Genomic DNA, 21,549 nt, shown 5'->3' with positions numbered 1-21,549 from the left:
TCATTCAGTGTAATGTGTTAGCCAATCATATCGCCGGAGGTAGTGAAGTCGAGCTAGTTTTGTACACTTCCGGCACCACCCCACCGATCTCTGACAATATCTACAAAATAACAACGAATCCCCAAAACATCCAATACAAACCCCTGTCTTTTTTTACATAACATACCTAAAATCAGTCAGTGTTTGTCACAGAAACACAATTTGCGATTATCATTACTCTTATTATCGATGTTTGCATCATCACGCGATACTGCACAATGCAATTTCGGATCGGATAGTGCAAGCTCTGCACATCACATACAAGCGTTGCATCCTTATCGCTGTATGGAGTCTCTATACACAAGGAAGATAACTCCTGCTACTTCCTTTACAAAATCAACATGGTTGACGAAGTCACCAAGAACACTTTAGCGCAGATTCCTCTGTTGAAAACGAAAGCCAGCCCACGTGATGGAGAATTGTGGGTACAGCGTTTAAAGGAGGAATATCAAGCGCTGATAAAGGTTTTATTTCGCTTACAATTAACGTGATATCGTGTCCAGCCCAGTGGATCCTATAGTATACCATATGGTAGAATGAATGATTCAATGTACAAGCTCAACCTAATCAAACCGTCATCATGGTCATTACTTGGTTGTTACGTATCTGATTTATGTGAAGCCTGAAAGGATGCTGCGGTTTGATATGAGGTCTATATGAAAAATATCGGAGTCTCCTCTATGATTCTTAACCACGCCCACATAGGTACAATGTGTGAAGCTAATTTCTGTTGTCTTGGACAGTGATAATTTACTACTGATTTTGCTGGAATACTGCTGAAGGACGGTTGAAAGTATACTCAAAAGATTCATTGGTTGATGGTACACTAAACATTGTTTGCAGTGTGACAGCCGAAAACCTCAAAACACACACACACACACAACATTATGTAAAGCGGAAACCTGCTCATCCAGGTCGCAGGTATCCCAAAACCTTGCCAAACCAACAATATTGGTGTGAAATACATGTAGCAGGACTGCGTCAGTCACAGACAGTCAACAGACGCTACTTTTTTGTTCTTCAATGGCCGATGGTTTATTAGAGATGTGGGTAGTGAAAACAGCAACCCTGAAACAATCATGTTACAATATAATAAATGAAGCAATATACACAGATCCTAAACACAGATATACACATATAATTCGTACATATGCTATAACATTACAAAACAGTTGCTTCAGTAAACAATTACTGTGTACAAAATGTATTTCATTTGATATACATGACATATTAACAATATATAAACCTACCAGGTGTGTGGGCCTAGGTTTATTTCACACCTGGGGACACTGCTGTGTCTGTATGAACTTTTCGTATGTAGAGAAAATAATAATATGTACAGTCATGCTAATAATGAACATATACAAAAGCATTCTCAGCAATAATGCAGTAATCAAACACAAATGTGGCCGTAGCTGAGCAAGATATAAAACAATGCAAAATAAGACCTCATTCATTCATTTATGATTACAAAGCTATACTTGTGTTCATCCATTCACAGGGCTCCAGATAATTTTTCAACATCAGGAGTACGTACTCCTTATTTGTTCAATATTGAGTACTGGAAAACCTTAAGTGTACATTTAGAGTACTGAATGGAAGCTAATGGACTATCAGTAATCTTGTGTTTCGTTTCATATATGCACCACAACATTGCTACTCTTGTGTAAACAGGTCAATAAACAATAAAACAATACTTTTTTTCAGATAAATACGTCTGTAAGTGATTCTAAGACCGTACACCATTGCTGTGGTGCGTATCTGCTACGTTTTCTAAATTATTTCCTACCGTATCGTGCATATTTTTTATCCGTACATACGCCGATACGGCCCTTATCTGGAGCCCTGCATTCATCACATGCTCACATGGTTAACCTTGCCTTTTATTAATCATGTTACTAATATTACATTATAATGAATGTAGAGTATTTATCACCAAATTCACAGAACTATGGATTTGAGACTAACACACACTGATACAACTACAAGTTATATCTACAAATGATATACATGAACAATAAATAGATAAAATATCCAAATTACCTCAGAATGTGATCCAAAGATCTGTTAAGAAAATCCACATGGAATGTCGCTCATCTGACGATTGAATGTGGAGTGACCACAAACCTTGTAATGTGTAAAAGTGTAAAGCTTAGCTGATTGCCCAAGCTGGCTATAGAGACAAAAGGACCTAAGTGGGGAAGGGCTTATGTTATTGTGCTGTGTTGTGCAGTAAGCATGCTCAGTGAACTGGCTGTGAGTGATAGTTAGTTAAGGCAGGCTAAGTATCATGGTAAAATAGAATGACTAAAGCTGTGCAATGAAATTTAAAGCATTTATTTACATGAATTCTAATCAATAAACAACATGTTAAAATATACACAATATGTTACTGCCACATACATACCATAATAAATGCTTCAATTATCTGGAAATTCGTTTTTTTTATCTGGACAGTGAGTGTCTATTACCAGTAGTGCCAAATACACACTACTGTGTCCCACTTACCGGACAGTGACCACACTTGACGATATGTTTTGCAATTTATCACGTAGCAAGAGCATCAAACATCAAAACGATGGTTATTATGATATTAGTATTATTACACATACTGTTTACACAAAATAATAGGACTGCCGTTGTGATTTGTTATTTAAATTTTATTCAAACTTTCTTTCAATATTGTTCATCAAAATTGTGTGTGACTCATATATCTTTACTTCAGCCACTCTCAGATTATTACTGCTGTTATTACCTGCAAATGAATGTTAGCTGACAGAAATGGACCCACCCACATACCTTAACTGCCATGCTTTGACCCGTTTAGAACCTTATTTGTAGTACCCTGAATTTTGTATGCAATTTGCAAACATGATGTTTTCTCGACTGAAATCTAAACAGTGACTGATCAAATTGTTTTACATAAAAAACATATGGAAAAAACAATTATTTGCTGCTAAGTATTTTGCAAATGGTCATGGTTATTTCAAATACCGGTGTACCTGGTATTATATATGGTATTAGTAAACGCTTGAAATAGAATAAAACAAGATTGGATTCATACACAATATATTGTGATCAGTACATCTAAATTCGTTGAAATTATTTTCAATCAGAAACCAAGTTTCTCATCACCTGTTTATTGACCTGAATTTGGTGAAGGATGCAATGGAGAAATTGACTTTGCAAAACATTTGAATAATCTTTCGCTTTAGTTGTATGTGCTTGTGGAAATTTGTTTATCAAGACAAAATGTGTGACATTGCAAGAGTCCGTATAACCAAGGTTCAACTGTATAGACATTAAACACTAGGCTCTGGTTTCTATCTGGTTGTAAAACACTACATCTCAATGCACAACTGAACAGTAATATACAGAGATTCTGACATTTTGGAATTACCCCTGCTGGTTATAGTTTGATAAAAAAGATATACCGGTACCCACCAGCAAGCATGCACTGATTTCTGATTGTGTTGACATAAAGTTGACAGAGATTGATTTGGATCCAATTTATCGTGTTTCAGAACTTTATACTTTATCGACCCGTGAAGGTCTGGGTTAGAATTGATATTCAGTAACAAATCGGGTGGTCAGGCTCGCTGGTTTGGTGTACACATGTCATCGGTTCCCAATTCCGCAGATCAATGATCATGCTGTTGATGACTGGATTGTCTGGTCCGGATTCGATTATTTACAGACCGCCACCATATAGCTGGAATATTGCTGAATCATCAGTGAATGCGGCGAAAACTCAACTCACTCACTCACTCATACTTAATCATGTCATGTCAAGAGACTTATAACATTAAACATATGCATTTGATTTATTAGAGGCTGTAAATGAACTAACATATTGCCTTTTTATTGTTTTTGTATACTATCAACTAAACTAAAGGTAAATTCACGGTGACTAACTCATAGTGTTACCATGGTTACAATGTCTGTGTATATTTCCAGTATGTACAGAACAACAAGGAGGGAGACAATGACTGGTTTCGACTGGAGTCGAACAAGGAGGGTACACGCTGGTTTGGGAAATGTTGGTATATCCACGAGCTGCTCAAGTATGAGTTTGATGTAGAATTTGACGTAAGTAAAATGTTTCATTGTTTGTTATCACCTAGCAGTATCTGTACTTACTATAGTTTTTTCATCCTCGATAATCTCCAGGGTATACGCTACGATCACTCTCCACTATACCCTGGATGCATCCACGGCTTTGGGGCGATAATTTTATTACCTCCCTTGGCTGACTCCGCATTTCTCACAGTAGCCAATCAGCTAAACCGCCGTTACAACCGAGCTTTCAGACAAAGATAGCGGTCGCAGTCGCGAAGGTTTGTTCGCAGTGCCAATCAGATTTTGGGGGAAATAATAAAGACAAATTCACAGATTTGAAACTTTCAAAAAATACATGAAAGAACTCCTTCTACTTCTTTCAGAGTACCTCTGCATCAATTGTGTTGCAAAGGTTAACGGTTAGATAATTCAAGAAGCACAGTGCGTTGTGATTTGTACGCTCAACCTCCCAGCGTAGGCACCTAATTGGATAAAAAGCCAGCCAAGGGAGGTAATAAAATCATCGCCCCCAAGCCGTGGATGCATCGAGGGTATAGTGGAGAGTTATCGTAACATATACCCTGGAGACTATCAAGGATGTATTTTTTTAAGCTATTAAGATATATTTTGAGCAGGTTTCTATTATTTCTGGTCTGCAAAAAGTGAAAAAGCAAAAACACAACAGTGCTTTTGATTCATTTATACACATCGTAAGTAAGGGAATTGGTGTATTTGTGAACAAAGGTTATACATTTTCTAGGGCTGGCTATCGATATCAAGCATAGAGATCAATAATTGTTAACTGAAATTCGATCGATTGTTCATAAATATTGGAGAAGTAACTTTGAGCAAAACAATCTGAAAAAATCAACCTAGTTCACATACAGGTGTGTGTGTTAACATATGTAGGCTCATATGACTAAACTACTGTTGGAAATAGAACAAAACTGTTTTTTCCGCATTGATATCTACAATTTATGTAGTTAATATGTGTAAGTGTGAAATATCTGTTAAACTAAGTTCGGCCTAACTACAGTCTCAGTGGTAGGGAGATTGGAAACGTAGAAAAAGGACTTTACTGAGGAGAGATTAGTGCAGAAATGAGAAATGCGTCCAAAGCCACTTATTTGGAACAGGCCATGGCTTTATGCAAATTAGTGTGCGATGATATTATATTACAAAGGACAATTTTTAAATGTCCACTTTGAAATTAAACTTAGCTTCATTATAAACAATAGCTGACGTAAAAAAATAATAACTTTAATACTGAAACTATGAAGGATGTAGCTTTTCATGGTGCTTCATCAAATCTGTGGCCTGTGAGATGAAGCATACGTAAAATTCATAGAAGACAATGGACAGCACTTGTCAATTTCTAATATAACGTGTCATTACGGTATTGTGCTGAAATCCTATCCTCAACAAAGTTTAAAAATTTTCCATGGTTTGAGTTGTCTCCCCAATGTAGACACTAGACCATTGTTTACAGCTATTTAAACCCGTGCCAGCATGGTCAGTACTATGATATCATCGTAAGATTACTTTATTCCACAAGTTACCTCCCTTGGATAACTCTCTGTTAGAACCACTTGAATGGTGAATTGTCTGGCCGTGTCGTGTTTGATGATTATCAAAAGTTGGTTCCCAGTGTTAGGGAAATGATACTGGAAAGTAATTCAATGTAGGTCATTCTTGATTGGAATTTTATAGTGTTACCCAGAATTGTTACTTTTGCCAATATGTTAATTTCAGTCGTGATATGAGTGCCAAAATGATGTTGGTGGTGCAGAGTAGGATTCATATAGTGGCATCATGCATCAGTGAAGAAAAACAACATTGCAAGAAGTTCTGTTGCATGATAATGGCTAGCCAGGAAATATATGTGTTTTGTACCAGTAACCATAATAAATACATAGGCAACATCTACAATAGTCTGCTGTGTCCTGATTGGCTGAACTGACTTAAGGAGGTTGCATACTAAATCTCAAAATGTAAAGAAATTGCTAAATTTGGTATCATTTTGTAGAAAAATGTGTCCCAAATCTAATTATGTAATAAAAATAGCAAGTCACAACGGCATTTGTTTGACAAGTGGCGCCCCCTTGTGGCACCGTCTGTAAAAAGTAATATGTCAATAAAAGTTCTCTTAAAAGTAAATTGTTTACTTTTATTATTCAATATGTGTATTTTTATAAAGATATTTCAGTATTGATTGAAATAAATCTGGAAAATCAATTTTCAAGGCAGTATGTAGGATTTGACACATTAATTACCTTCTAAAAAGACAGGAATTTAAAAACAATATTGATTCATCAATGGAAAAAAGATTTTTATAATAACATGATTTTTTTATAAAATGAATTTGTATATAGTAAATTCACACTAGATTAATATTCAAAAATAAATATATGTTGCCAGAGGGTATCAACATTATTCCCAATTAAAACAGCATACCCAAATTAAATTTGACAAGGGGAGATAACTATTGCCCAGGTTTACCTTAGGATCAATGCTTGTGTGGCCAAAATATCATGAAGTGTGATTAGAAACAAGATAAAGGGAATGCGCACAAACCACGGTATCCAGCCTCTTTAAATATGCTTCATTTCTGGAGTTAGCTTCTAGCAGATCAACTCACAGACTTCATGCAGCTTTAATTTCTTTAGTTCAATAAAAGAAAAAAATATCAATCACTTCGTAAATACCATTTTTCGATCAACTTCCAGATTCCTGTGACCTACCCAACAACTGCACCAGAAATAGCACTGCCAGAACTAGATGGCAAGACAGCCAAGATGTACAGGTAACCATGGCAACATGATATCCTTTGTCAGTAAATGGTGTTTATAATAGAAACCATTTCTATTATAATAAAATAGTGTACAATTTCAGGTAATAACTTGCCAGTAGTCATGGCAACATGTTATCAGTTGCTAATACTGTGTTTACATGCTACTGACAGAGGCCCAGATAAGCTGCGTATCTGGGTAAAATACGCATAGAAAGTTTCAAATTACGCATTGAAAAATAACTGTTGCGTACCAATTACGCATTTAAAATGTTAGATACGCAAAAAGTTTAAAACAAATGCGTACAAACTATATTTATAAAAAATCGCTTTCGTAATGAAAGAGACATCGATTGCTATCAAGTTGTACTGTTAGGATAGGACAAGTGTTGTACTGTCAGTATAGGATGAGTGATTTTTTTATGAAATCATTTCAATTATATTTAAGTTGGTTTTGATTAGGTATGACATAAGGCAGAACATACCTGCTTAGTAAACTTACTCAATGACATAATACTTAGGTGAGTAAAAGGACTGAAATACGCACATATTTGAAAGCAGTGGGTAACGGAAAATGAAATACCCACTCAACATTCAAAATACCCACTCCAACAAATTACAGTGGGTACAGTACCCACATGAGCTAAATCTTATCTGGAGCTCTGCTACTGTGGCAACATAATGAACACACTGAACTGACTTCCTCAAATGGTTTGATGTTTTGTGTAATTACAGGGGAGGTAAAATCTGCTTAACGGATCACTTTAAACCACTGTGGGCCAGAAATGTACCGAAGTTTGGAATAGCTCACGCAATGGCACTAGGGGTAAGTGTGACAGGTATTCCCTGACATGACTCAAATTAAGTGTTGGTCAGCTGTAGCAAATAAGTGTTCGTCAGCTGTAGCAAATAACATCTTTTGTTTGTGACTTACATTAAGTGTTGATCAGCTGTAGCAAGTGATGATTGTTGTTTGATGTGACTTACATTAAGTGTTAGTCAGCTGTAGCAAGTGATGAGTGTTGTTTGATGTGACTTACATTAAGTGTTAGTCAGCTGTAGCAAGTGATGAGTGTTGTTTGATGTGACTTACATTAAGTGTTGATCAGCTGTAGCAAGTGATGATTGTTGTTTGATGTGACTTACGTTAAGTGTTGATCAGCTGTAGCAAGTGATGAGTGTTGTGTGATGTGACTTACGTTAAGTGTTGATCAGCTGTAGCAAGTGATGAGTGTTGTTTGATGTGACTTACATTAAGTGTTGATCAGCTGTAGCAAGTGATGAGTGTTGTGTGATGTGACTCACGTTAAGTGTTGATCAGCTGTAGCAAGTGATGAGTGTTGTTTGATGTGACTTACATTAAGTGTTGATCAGCTGTAGCAAGTGATGAGTGTTGTTTGATGTGACTTACATGAAGTGTTGATCAGCTGTAGCAAGTGATGAGTGTTGTTTGATGTGACTTACATGAAGTGTTGATCAGCTGTAGCAAGTGATGAGTGTTGTTTGATGTGACTTACATGAAGTGTTGATCAGCTGTAGCAAGTGATGAGTGTTGTTTGGTGTGACTTACGTTATGTGTTGATCAGCTGTAGCAAGTGATGAGTGCTGTTTGATGTGACTTACGTTATGTGTTGATCAGCTGTAGCAAGTGATGATTGTTGTTTGATGTGACTTACGTTAAGTGTTGATCAGCTGTAGCAAGTGATGACTACTGGGTGCTGTGACTTACAGTACGTGTAGACCAGCTATAAAAAGTGGTAACTGGTGTTTCAGCTGGGGCCGTGGCTGGCTGTGGAAGTCCCAGATTTGATACAGAAGGGAGCCGTGACACACAAAGACACCTCCACCCAGTGACCTCACAGACGTCTAGGAAATATTTATTTCTTTATCACACATGATAATTTTTATTGTTGACATGGAGACTGAAGAAGAAAAATACAACTGAATTTGTTAAAACTTTGATTGTGACATATTATCTGTACTTTCTACGCTGGGAGTTTCACAAGAAGCTGTCATTGTTATACCTTAGATGTCAGTTGCAAATGACCAAATTATTGAAGTAAAATATTTTGTGAAAATATCTATCTCGTCATGTACATCCTGACAGGCAGATCTCTCAAAAGCAAAATAGAAAATCACCTTGACATTATGTGTATCGTAAATTATTATGATGTTTTGTTTTTGATAGTCCATGAATGGAAACAGGTTTCATCAGCAACATCTTCAGCATGATACATATTCCTTACTCACACCTATTAACATGATGCAGGTTTCATTACTGATCAATGTATTACCTATAAAGCCTGGGCTCTCATAAGCACGATGCAGGTTTCATTACTGATCAATGTATTACCTATAAAGCCTGGGCTCTCATAAGCATGATGCAGGTTTCATTACTGATCAATGTATTACCTGTAAAGCCTGGGCTCTCATAAGCATGATGCAGGTTTTATTACAGATCAATGTATTACCTATAAAGCCTGGGCTCTCATAAGCATGATGCAGGTTTTATTACTGATCAATGTATTACCTATAAAGCCTGGGCTCTCATAAGCATGATGCAGGTTTTATTACTGATCAATGTATTACCTTTAAAGCCTGGGCTCTCATAAGCATGGTAGCTTCCTGATATTTTGATGTTTATTTGTTGTTTCTGTGAACTTGCTGATATGCCATTCTCCAATACTGAATATTCATGACTCAGCACTTGCATTCAAGGGTGATGGGGCACATCGTTTCAGAGACACTGTAACAATGTTTCATTGCATCAATGTCATTAGCTGCTTTTCCTCAACAATAGTAAAACATGTTTAATGTTTCACCAGGTCTTATATTATGAAGTTCAGCACTGGTTTCCTTGCCTGAATGTTCCTGAATAGGGTGAGCTGTATGAGGGGAGGTGAAATTGGGTTTAACGTCGTGCTTGAGAATATTTCGCTCATATGACGACGTGCATGCGTGTGTATGTGTATGTGTGGCTGCGTATACTAGCCCAGACTTAAGCTGGTTTTATAGTGCTAGCCCACTGAGATACCACGCCGCAGTGAAGCATGAATACCCCACTCAGACACATGATACTGACTCGCGGTCGTCAGCTATATGAAGCTCAGAACAATGACGTTAATCAGGTTTAAACGATAGTTCTTCAGAGCAAGGTCAAGGTCAGTCTTAATATATGCCTTGTCATATGTCTCCTGCTTGGCTTAGTGGGGAAAGTGTTCCACTGTAATGTTACAGACCGCCGCCATATAGCTGGAATATTGCTGAGTGCAGCGTAAAACTAAACTCACTCACATATTGTAAACCAAAAGTCACTGTGTTCTTTAATCTGATTGGTTGAAAAACGTGATCGAATGGTATTCGATTCCCGGAAATTCGCTGCGTATTAATACATACAAACATTGCTCACACCATTGTATTGTTACGTCCTCAGCTGTGATGACGTCATTCAAATCATAAAGTCCGAATGACGTCACAAATGAGCAGTTCCAGATGCTACCATGAGAGACAGCCGAAACGGCCGGTTGATGACATTTCACTGCTGTACCCGTACACGATGTCAATGAGTGCAGACACAAAAACGTGTGTGGACCTTTTGGTTTACTTTTGTGTTTACAATGTCGATAAACATCATGTGTTGGCCAATTTCCGGGTGTTACTGAGTATTTGAAGCACGGGAATATTCCAGCTGACGCCGTCGGTTCCAAATTAATTCCGTGCTTCAAATACTCAATAACACCCGGAAATTGGCCAACACATGATGTTTATCTCCTTAATAAACCCCGTAAGTCCCCTGATGGGTACAAAGACCATCGAATTGTCACACAGTTATGATAAATGTGTACCTTGTGTCAGCGGCCGTCGAGTGTCTGTCTGGCGGTAGACAGGTCCGTCTGGATGTGGTAAATCCCATTGTGACTCATGTAACTGTGATTTAATCGTCAATGAAATTTTGAACACGGAACTTCCGTGTGTTCAAGATGTACAAAATCAAAGTTCTGATATCGTTCCCGAACGTAACTCACTCACTCCACTGTAATGATGATGACTTAAGTTGAATCTAAGCAAGGACAGCTGATGTTCATTGTTGGCTACCCACCCTGTCTGTGGAGACCCACCTTGTCTGTGGAGACCCACCCTGTCTGTGGAGACTCACCCTGTCTGTGGAGACCCACCCTGTCTGTGGAGACCCACCCTGTCTGTGGAGACTCCGTAGAACTCGATTCAGGCACTAAACAACCAACATCAAGTGAAATATGAACGTTACTTTGTCTCAACGAATTACGTTAATATGTTGAATAAAATGCAACTGCAAAACTATTGTTTTTGTCCCCTCTCTAACCACCATAAGTCATTGCACCTGAAGGATAAGCTCACCTAATTATTTGTCCACATCAGTTGTCAGCCTGCTGAGTTCTGAGTAAATTGCGATGTTTTCTCAGTGCGCTTGCACCATGATGCCGGACTAACGCAAGCGGCCACGCATGCTTTCACGTCGCTATGTAAGTAAAATTATCTTTGACACAGCGTTAATCTCTATTTCACCTCACGTTATAAGTCACAACAGCAGGAGTTATGTCAACTGTGTCAGCCGTGTGATTATTAATAGTCAAACGAGACCAACAGTGTTCTATGGTCTAAAATGTACCCACGTTCTTTTCCGAGCGTTACAGAAATGCTCAGCAAATCAGAGTACAGATTTTCGGAGTGAGTGTTTACGCCGTTTTTAGCTATATTCGAGCAATATCACGGCGGGGGACATCAGAGATCGGCTTCACACATTCTACCAATTGGCGCGATTGGTGAGCTTATAGTGTAAACTGACTGACTGACTGAGTTTGGTTTTACGCCCCTTTTAGCAATATTCCAGCAACATCACGGCGGGGGACACCAGAAATGGGCTTCACCCAATGTACCCATGTGGGGATTCGAACCCGGGTCTTCGGCGTGACGAGCCAACGCTTTAGCCACTAGGCTACCCCACCGCCCCTATAGTGTAAACACTGAAGCCAGGAGTATTTGCATCATAGCGCCTTGGAAGAAGTGTCGAGTTTGGAAAGATAGCAGTTATCCACTCCACGACAGCATCTGGCCCTCCTGGTCCTCCTCTCAGTCGAATCTGACTTCGGGTACCAAGTACAGGGGAGCTTCCCTCTTCTGGAGCAAACGCACCTTACACGTCTGTCACCTACCAGCGATATGAGTGAGTAAGTTTCCATCAATATTCCAGTTATATGGCGGCTGTCTATAAATAATCGAGGGCCAGACAATCCCGTGATCAACATCAAGAGCATCGATCTACGAAATTGGGATATAATAACGATCCCGTTAGTCGCCTCTTACCACAAGCATGGATTACTGAAGATCAATTCTAACCCGGATCTTCACGGGTAACCAGCGATATGTGACGATTAGTTACAGAGTACACAGTCCTTTAAATATATTGCTACATGCTTTTTAGCTGTTTCTTTTTTTTTAAATCTACAAGTTGTGAAATTAAAAGAATAAGTGAAAAAACCCCAACCCCTATTTGTCTTTATGTACATTGAAAACAATGGTTGTAAGGTTCTTGTCGAACACGTGTGGAAAGTTAGCGGTACAGTGACTCTGTTGTATTCCGATAGTCGTGCTTCTCGCCGTTACAGCATATCCTTATATCAGCATATCATTGTAAGAGCCCTGAAGGGATTTCAATATTCGAAACGAACCTCATTTCAGATCTAGCGCGTTTCACATTACCCGTAATATATCACTTAGATTGTGGCAGTAATGCTGTCATCACTGCTACATTATCTTTATATTCATTTTTTGCAGAAATTCTGTAACTGAACTTTTTTCTAAACAAAAATGATAGTCTGTTATTTTTCCGAATTTCGTTTGGATTAGGTCATGTTTTTTTAAATATCCACGTAACTTACTGAATTATTTGAAAATTTAACGAATCAAACTGTGCGATTTATTTCATCCAATCAGGGAAACCTTTGCTTTTGGTGCATAGTAGCAGTAGTGCATTCTGGGATTTTTTGCCACCGTCGAAGTACGGATGTGCTCCTCCGCGTGAGTTGTCACCCCAGACGTCCTCAGTGTCGGTCTGTACGTATTCCTCCGCCAGGGTCATCCCACTGACGTGCTGACACCCTCGGTTGTACTTGAGGAGGAAGAAAGGCTTGGTCGTAGGGAGAGCGATGTCGTGGACTGGAAGTCCGTCGTCCCTGAAGGGGGAACCAGTCAAAACGTGGGCAAATGGGCAGAACCATGTGTTAAACGTATATTTGCTTAGAAACATGTTAGTATATGCATAAATCGTCAGCACAGCAGTATAGCACACGACAGTGTCTTAGTGGTCCACCATTCTTTGTTGCGGAGGAAGGGGGCATGACAATGTCGAAACAAATGAGTCATGGAAATTTCGTGAAACTAATAATTATGCTTGAGATTGTTAAAAAATGGACTTTGTCTGCTACAGAAATTACTTTCATGCAACATGTTTACTTTAAGGCTGACAGTTAAATTATATCATTAAAAATATGGATTTTCAGCCATGTTGACAGAAATTACTTTCATGCAACATGTTTACTTTAAGGCTGACAGTTTAATTATATCATTAAACATATGGATTTTCAGCCATGTTGACAAAAGTAACTGTTCTCCAAGCTAACTCTCTCCCCCACCCTTAGTGAACAAATAACTGATGAGCGACAACGGCGGAGTGTCTTATGTTTGTAAATTTAAGCTGCGTTCTGTGACCGCGAGTAATTGAATCCGGACTAGGCAAACCGGTGACTGATATTGTGGCAATGCCGTCGGGTCCGATGAAGAGCGATCAACCAAATTACTCAGCTTGTGCATCCGATGAATTGCGTGATAAACGATGACCAGTAATTTAGTACTATTTAATCCAGCCTCGCGCTGGTTTAACCAATGAAGGTGTGTATTGGAGTGGTTTGGTAGCTCATTGGTTAAAGCGTCCGCTCGCCACGTGTGCCGATATGGACACAGTAGACGTATCTGGATTGGTCCGACAAATGATATTGTGGATAACGTCTCAGTCAGTAACGACCGATCAGTTCAATCTCCTCGGACAAGGGGATATTCTGGCATCACTGTTAAAGAGCTGAGAACAATGTCAAACCTATAACCTCAGACCAGTGTTATAAAACATGACCTGGCGATTAACATAAAGGTTCTGGGACCGTAGACGAAGTATATACCGGCAGCAGTAGTTGATCCGCGTGTTGGCATTGTAGACGCCGTCAGGGAGGGCGCCACCTGCATTGTTTTTGTTGTTATGGCTTTCGTCATTCCAGTATACCCACCCTTCCTGGAAATCTGAAACAATACACTTAGAAGTTGAAACCTACCACAAGCCGTGAAACATGGTGATAACATGGCAGCAGAGTAGAAGAAATCCTGACTGCTGCCTTGGTCTCCTGTGTCTCCCAAGCCCTGCGTGATTTCTTCTCTAAATCCCTCAACACATGTACAACAACAGAAAGACCATTCCGTTGGTAGTAAGCTAAAATAGAAGATCGCCTGACGCAGACACACCTGGTTGACAAACTTACTTTAAAGGCAGATTCATTTGATGGACAGACTCTTTGATAGGTTCACTTGTGTCACATTAAGGACAAGTCTTACCGGAAATGTAGACTCAAGGGGAGGGTAGACTCACCAAAAGGACATACTCACCGGAAGGGTAGACTCAACGGAAGGACAGACTCACATTAAGGACGGGCTCACATTAAGGACGGGCTCACCAGACGGGTAGACTCGTCGGAAGGACATGCGCCAGAAAAGTAGACTCACCAGAAGGACGTACTCACCAGAAAGGTAGGCTCACCGGAAGGACGTACTCGCCAGAAGGACGTACTCACCAGAATGGTCCACTCACCGGAAGGACAGGTTCACATTAAGGACTGGCTCACCAGACGGGTAGACTCATTGGAAGGACATGCGTGTCAGAAAGGTAGACTCACCAGAAGGACATGCTCACCAGAAAGGTAGACTCACAAGAAAGACATGCTCACCAGATTTGTAGACTCGCCAGAAGGACGCACTCACCAGAAAGGTAGACTCACCGGAAGGACAGTTTCCGTACTTGAGGATGCAGTAATCTCCAGCAGGCCACACCATGTCGAAGTCGGTAGACTTTACATCACCCTTCATGCAGAAGTCGAAGCGTATGTTGTCTCCAAATGACCCTTAAGGAAAACAGGCGGCTGAAACACGCTTCCAGATGCATTCGAACTTGGTCATAAAGCCAGGCATGTACTGCTGTTATTGCTAAAGAAAATTTAAAAAAACTAAATGAAACGCTCTCCTGTTACTCTCATTGAGATGCATCCAAACTTGTAGAACCGGATCTGTCCCGAAACCTCTCCAACGATCAAACCTGCCATGCTTGTAAACAAATAGCCGTGGTAACTCTTATCATTTATGTGAAAATCTTGCCACGACAGCATTTGACAATTTGCTAGCCATTTATGGCCTGTATGACGAGGGCAATAAGTTATCTCCCCTACCCGCTAGGTGAAGCTGTCCAGACGCGTGGTTGTGAGTCATGACGTCCTCGAAGTCCTCGTACCTCCATCCCTCATGCCACGTGACCCGGCCCCCCGGGCATCCAGTCCTCGCCTTCATAAGCCCATATGTACCCTGGGGCCACGTCACAGGGATTATCAGCTGGGGATCTGTTGAATGTCAGTCCCACCAGATGATCAGTAACATATTGCATAAGCTAATGCAAGAATATCTGATGTCCTTTGAAATACAAGTACACTGAGCTCCACTCTACTGCTGTTACTCACGGTATTTCATAACCAACCGACCGCATTTCTAGACATAAGCTAATAGAATAAAATGTTGTTGTTTTTTATACTACTCAAATAGAAACAGATTAGGGTACACAGCAAAAAATTGCGTCTGCAAGAGAAGACTTATATTGTTACATTGCTACTGTTCAGTACCAGTGTCTGGGCTATGGAATAGCCTTGTAGTTCCTCACAAGGGTACAATGTGTGGAGGGGGCGGTGGGGTAGCTTAATGGTTAAAAGCGTTCGCTCGTCACGCCGAAGACCTGGGTTCGAATCCCCACATGGGTACAATGTGTGAAGCCCATTTCTGGAGTCCCCCGTCGTGATGTTGCTGGAATATTGCTAAAAAGCGGAGTAAAACCAAACTCAGTCAGTCAGTACAATGTGTGGAGGCTCATTCCCCTGCAGCGATATTGCTGGAATAGTGCTAAAAACGGCGGAAAGCCCAAAAATGTCTACGATTGAGATTCTCGAGTATCTCATTATTATTCGTAAAACCAGTGTGTAAAATGTCGACATCCGCGTAGCAGATTCACGCAAAGTGTACTCATCGGTTTAGACGTTGAAACCTCTGTATACGCAAAATATATAAAAATCAATTTTATAAATAAGAACACGAAAAATAACTTCACAGACTTCTTATTCAATTATAAACACACAAAACTGTATACAGTTTTTCGACATCAGTGTCATCGTTCAGCGCAATAATGCAACACAAACTCCGCCCACTCTGTTATTAGCAAGTCAGGAAACAGCAGTGTGGGGGCAAGGGTAATGTATTTTGGGTTTAAGACAACATGAACACACAAATAAAACCCAACAATGCTTGATAAGCCAGCAAAATGGAATCGCTAGTAATAATATGATGTAATATAATATAATAAATATAATATAATATAATATAATATAATATAATATAATATAAGGGTAAATATAATACGCTAGAGGTACTAATTAGTAGCTTGTAACAACAGGGGGCTAGAGGGGTGAATCGGTCTGATGTACGCTTCTTTGTAGCAGTGTCACCCGAGCCGGTAGGGCGGTTACCGTGGCAGCGTTTAATATGTTTTCAAGTTGTCACCCTCCTGAGAGGGTTGACACGGAAATTTAACACAACACGGCACAGCACAGCACAGCACAGCACAGCACAGCACAACGTAATATAATCACTATGTTAAAAAGTACCAAACCATACCATACCAACTATATTCTGTACCATACCATACCATCATTAATCTTTTACTAACACGTGATTGTCTTACGTTTAAAAAAAATCCTATCGTTATAAGGTAAGCAATGATCCCATGCAAAATGCATACTTTCATGAATGTAATGGGCTTTCAGGTGTTTATGAAAGACCTACCGGTTGGTCCTTGTGCCATTTTGTAGGCAGCGTAGCCCTGCAGCGCCCTTGCAATGTTCGCCTGACGATTACCAAGAGCCATTGTGTCCATCCCATCCTTACACTGAAGGCCACGTATGAAGTCATCCATTTTCTGCCAGTATTTAGAGTTGAAGGCCGTGTCAATGGTAACGACCTTGACCCCGATAGGTTCTGGAAGTTCCGGGGTTCCTGCCTCGAGCGTGTACTGGAAGTCCCCAAACTGCAGTTTGTAGCTGTCACTGCCCTTGAACTTCTCAAAGTTGACAGCAAGGGAGGCCCCGTACCCCATGTAGGATCCTCCCAGGGAGATGTCGGCACCACCCTGAAAATACCAAGAACCTGCAGGAGCCTTTGATGTTTTAGTTCCGGTTTTGGGTGAATGAACGCCGTTGATGTAACCATCTCCTCACAGTGCCAAAATAGCTTCTTTTGGCTTTTGAGAGATCAGTCTCTCAAATGACTACGGGTCGTCTGTACTGACACCAATCAGGTGCCGTCACTGTAGCTTCATCCGGCTACGCGGTAAAATACCCGTACGTACCGCCCGGAGCGGTAGTGGTAATCTACTCGCAGGGTTGCGTCCCTCAGATGGAACAGGAACCAATATATATTATGTTAAATATTACTTGCTGACCCATGTTCAGTAGAATTGAATGATTTGGCTTAAATACTGCAATACATACTAATGTTTCTCAGTGTCGCCTGTTGTCTCACCTGTTTCCGGACATGCTCGACAAACTGACTGAGAGTGCTCTTGTACCTCTTGATCTGCCTACTCCCCAGCTCCACCTCCATCGTCACGTGCTGACAATACAAAATATGGAACATATGAAACGAAATAAAGAACAGCTTTATGGTAGTCCGGCGCTGGGGAATCTACAAGCACGATCGCTGAAGTTGACAGAAGAGATACCAACCACGAACAACGACAACGGTGGAGCAACAGATCATCCACAAGCAAAATGGGTTGATATGTAATGTCAGTGGTTTTGCCACCCATCGTACACAGACGACACTCACCGTGCCCCACTGGTCTATGAAATCCATGTAGTTTTCCTCATCGTACACAGACGGCAGTCGACAAGCGGCAGCGGCAAAGTTCCTACTGACTGAGAAGCCCAACGACTGCGCCAGTTCATCCGCGTATCTCGCCCGTCCTAGGTTACACACGTTCTGGTTGTCCAGGAACACCTGGTGGTTCTGATTGGTCTCCTCACGGGCATGCTGGTAACCTAATTTGATTTACAGCAGCTTTGATTGGTTAATTTAATTTGACATCAGCCATGATTGGTTAATTTGAGTGACAGCAGCCCTGATTCGTTGATTTAACTGACACAAGATCTGATTGGTCTAATTAAATAATTTGTTTCTTGTTCTTCGACATACGATAACTATATCAGAGTGTGGCGTAAAACCAGAGTCACTCTCTTGAAATATATCAATGCGGTAACATGATACATTGTTTTGTATGCACATGCACAATGGTTGATTTCAATTAAATATTCTATGATGACAACGTGAGATCCATTCAAATGAAACTTACGTCCACTGAGAGTGAAGGCGAACTTAGCTAGAACGGCGCTTACTCCACCTGAAAGAACCAATGGTACACATGCTCATCATACACTGAGTGGAACTGACGACAGGACAATTCTTATTATTTTATTTTTCGGTCACAGCCTAAAGACATTTTTTTCCTCGAATGGAACCCCAAGGGTCCTGTGTTCTGTCCAGGACTGTGTCTACCAGATGTGCAGATCAGGAGTCGGACTCCTGTTCTGGACGTCTGGTAGACACAGGAATAGACAGGAGTCCGACTTCTGATCTGGACGTCTGGTAGACACAGAATTAGACAGGAGTCCGACTCCTGATCTGGACGTCTGGTAGACACAGGACTAGACAGGAGTCCGACTCCTGATCTGCACATCTGGTTGACTCCTGTCTAGTCCGGTGTCTACCAGACGTCCTGATCAGGCATCGGACAGTTATCGAGAAGCCCACATACCAGAAGACTTGACGTCTAGGCCCAGTTTATCCTGGTACGATTTGCTGCCGTAGAACACGTGATTCTCCTGGATGTGCACGCAGCTGTGACGCTTCTCTACCACGACTTCCGGTGGGTTGTTGCCAGGGGTGATGTCAAATACCTACCGCGTGTACAGAAGCCAGAGGGATTACATAACGATATCAAGACATGTATTAACGGGTTTCTTTCAACAATCTACAGTAGTACATATGCAAAGAATTCCATAACATAAAGACACAACATGAATTTCCTTCCTACGCGTTTAAGCTTTATCTTCAGGGAGTCTACTCTGAAGATAAAGTTGAAACGCCTGGGAGGGAAAATTGTGTTATGTCATTATTTTATGAATTTCTCTCTCTATATATGTATACATATGTTTATATTCATCTATTCACACACATACTTCTCCAAATGGGTCCTATGGGTGGTTCTGAATATTTAAGCTCACATATATTGTTTGTAAGAAAATTCCTGTATATGACTAGACGTGAGACGTTAATAAACTTTCATCCTTCTGTCCGTGTAATACCTTCCTGGTGTAGAGAATGCCCGGGTCGACTCCCCCTAAGACGCTGTCCCCTCCGTCTGGGTTGGCGGTAAGCAGGTTGTAACCAACGCCCACGAATTCCACTCCAGGCTGACTTGCCGACACGCTCACCACCAACAATGACGTCAGCAAGGATACCATTATGACCTCACTAATGAGAAATAATTGGCAATAACCAATATTGACGTCATTTCTCGATACTACAAATATTGTCACAGAAACGGAAGTGAAGCCAGAAACACCGGATACAGGGGCGGATACAGCTTTTTGACAGGGGTGGGGGTGGGGGTGGGGTTACACACTATTGAGAAAAGGGGGGTGCACACTTCATTTTCACCCGAGTTTCAATGGTCATTTAATAAACTTTCAGGAGAAAAGAGGGGGTGCGCACCCCTGCACCCCCCTCTGGATCCGCCTATGGGATATATAAACGGATATTGTCCTTAATATATGCACCCCAAAGGGGTTCGAATCACTGTTTGGACATTAATTTTTAAAATATAAATCTTGAGATCACGATATCGGTGAAGAAATGAATTTTCAAGAAAATTCTACCGCTATCTCGTTCAAATTTGAAATATAGGTTAATCATAACATACAAAAACAATATGCGATTGCAAAAGTCTAGACTTTTATTTAAAATAATTGTCCAAACCGTAATTCGAACCCATGTGATTCATCCCACTCACAGAAAAAAGACCTAAAAAACCACAACAAATCTACAATGGTGATATGTATCCCAATAGACTGGTTACTGGCAGTAATGGTAATGTTAAATATAACTAACGGTTGAATGATACAGGAAATAACAAAGAAACAAAACAACTGACTCTACCCTTCAACGCATCACAGCATGTAACACGTGTGTAGACCAAGGTATTTTATAGAAACGGCAGACTGGGTTATCTATGGACTAGTGTAAGGGACATTCTCGCTCTCTCCGCCTTTGGAAACAAGACTAATGTACACAACACGACTGTGGGATCGCGAGAATGTCTCACATTTTCCATTGTCAGCCCGTACAGTTTCTTCCCAAGCTGCTGAAAGGTGAATATTCTTACTCCCCGTTACATGCAGTTGACCTACCTCAAAGCGGTGTTGGAGACTGGGGTCTTATCTACAGATTACACTCTACCTGCCTTGTCACGACGTGATAACACTGTCTAGCGACCGACTTGGTTCAGTGCTGTGCAATATTCCAGTTATATAATAAAAAACTAGAGACAATGTCAGACAGCAACCAACAGGAAGAGCAATACTGAATCAATGTTGAAATGGCTGTAATTTACATTTGTATGGTGAAATGGTGTTGAATCAACCGTCCTTGAATGTTGAATTTTAGTCGGTTCGGTTTACATCTCTATAGCTCTAAACGGGCGGTGGGGTAGCCAAGTAGTTAAAGCGTTCGCTCGTCACGCCGCAGACCGGGGTTCGAGTCCCAATATGGGTACAATGTGTGAAGCCCTTTTCTGGTGTCCCCGCCGTGATATTTCTGGAATAGCGACGTAAAACTAAACTCATTTGATTACGACACCCCTTGGGGTACAACGCTGCAAGCGAATTGTGGAGCCTTAGAGGAATAGAAGAGAATTCGTCCAAATGACCTCCCAAACCCACTCCGTAGTTTCATCTAGTTTCCGCTCAAACGTGCGCTCACACAGTGCATATCTGTTTCAAGCACCAGCATTTAGTCGTTCAATGTTGGAATAACCGGCGGAACTTTTATGTTATGAAACGTTAATGTCGGATTACTTTCTAACGTTGAAACAACGTCAGATTTCCACATATTGTCAAAAATCGAAATGATGGTGTTACATATGTTAAAATGTTGATACAATGGTTACCAACGCAGCAACCTCCACAATAACGAACGTGTCTGTTGGGAAGGCCTCG

The 21,549-nt window shown here is 40.6% G+C and overlaps 2 protein-coding genes across 2 annotated transcripts; one reads left to right on the top strand and one right to left on the bottom strand.

The window, feature by feature from the left end:
• Positions 1-344: 344 nt before the first annotated feature.
• Positions 345-9,707, top strand: LOC124290919 (ubiquitin-fold modifier-conjugating enzyme 1). Its single transcript, XM_046727758.1, has 5 exons — positions 345-503; positions 3,997-4,128; positions 6,825-6,901; positions 7,622-7,712; positions 8,660-9,707. Exons 1-5 carry the CDS (start codon positions 381-383, stop codon positions 8,738-8,740), a joined length of 504 nt encoding a protein of 167 aa, XP_046583714.1. The 5' UTR covers positions 345-380; the 3' UTR covers positions 8,741-9,707.
• Positions 9,708-12,828: 3,121 nt separating this feature from the next.
• LOC124290928 lies at positions 12,829-20,833 on the bottom strand. Its single transcript, XM_046727773.1, is given in 12 exon segments — positions 12,829-12,910; positions 12,912-13,098; positions 14,098-14,215; positions 14,965-15,087; positions 15,409-15,576; positions 17,063-17,405; positions 17,798-17,887; positions 18,104-18,315; positions 18,627-18,674; positions 19,089-19,230; positions 19,639-19,807; positions 20,743-20,833. Coding segments are annotated over 11 exon segments (1,653 nt in total). The 5' UTR covers positions 19,798-19,807; positions 20,743-20,833; the 3' UTR covers positions 12,829-12,847.
• Positions 20,834-21,549: the final 716 nt, after the last annotated feature.

Source organism: Haliotis rubra, unplaced genomic scaffold (assembly GCF_003918875.1).
Source record: "Haliotis rubra isolate DU_JTF1 unplaced genomic scaffold, ASM391887v1 Scf478, whole genome shotgun sequence".
Taxonomy (NCBI): Eukaryota; Metazoa; Mollusca; class Gastropoda; order Lepetellida; family Haliotidae; genus Haliotis; species Haliotis rubra.
The sequence above is the reverse complement of the archived record's forward strand: the minus strand, read 5'-3'. Positions and strand labels throughout refer to the sequence as shown.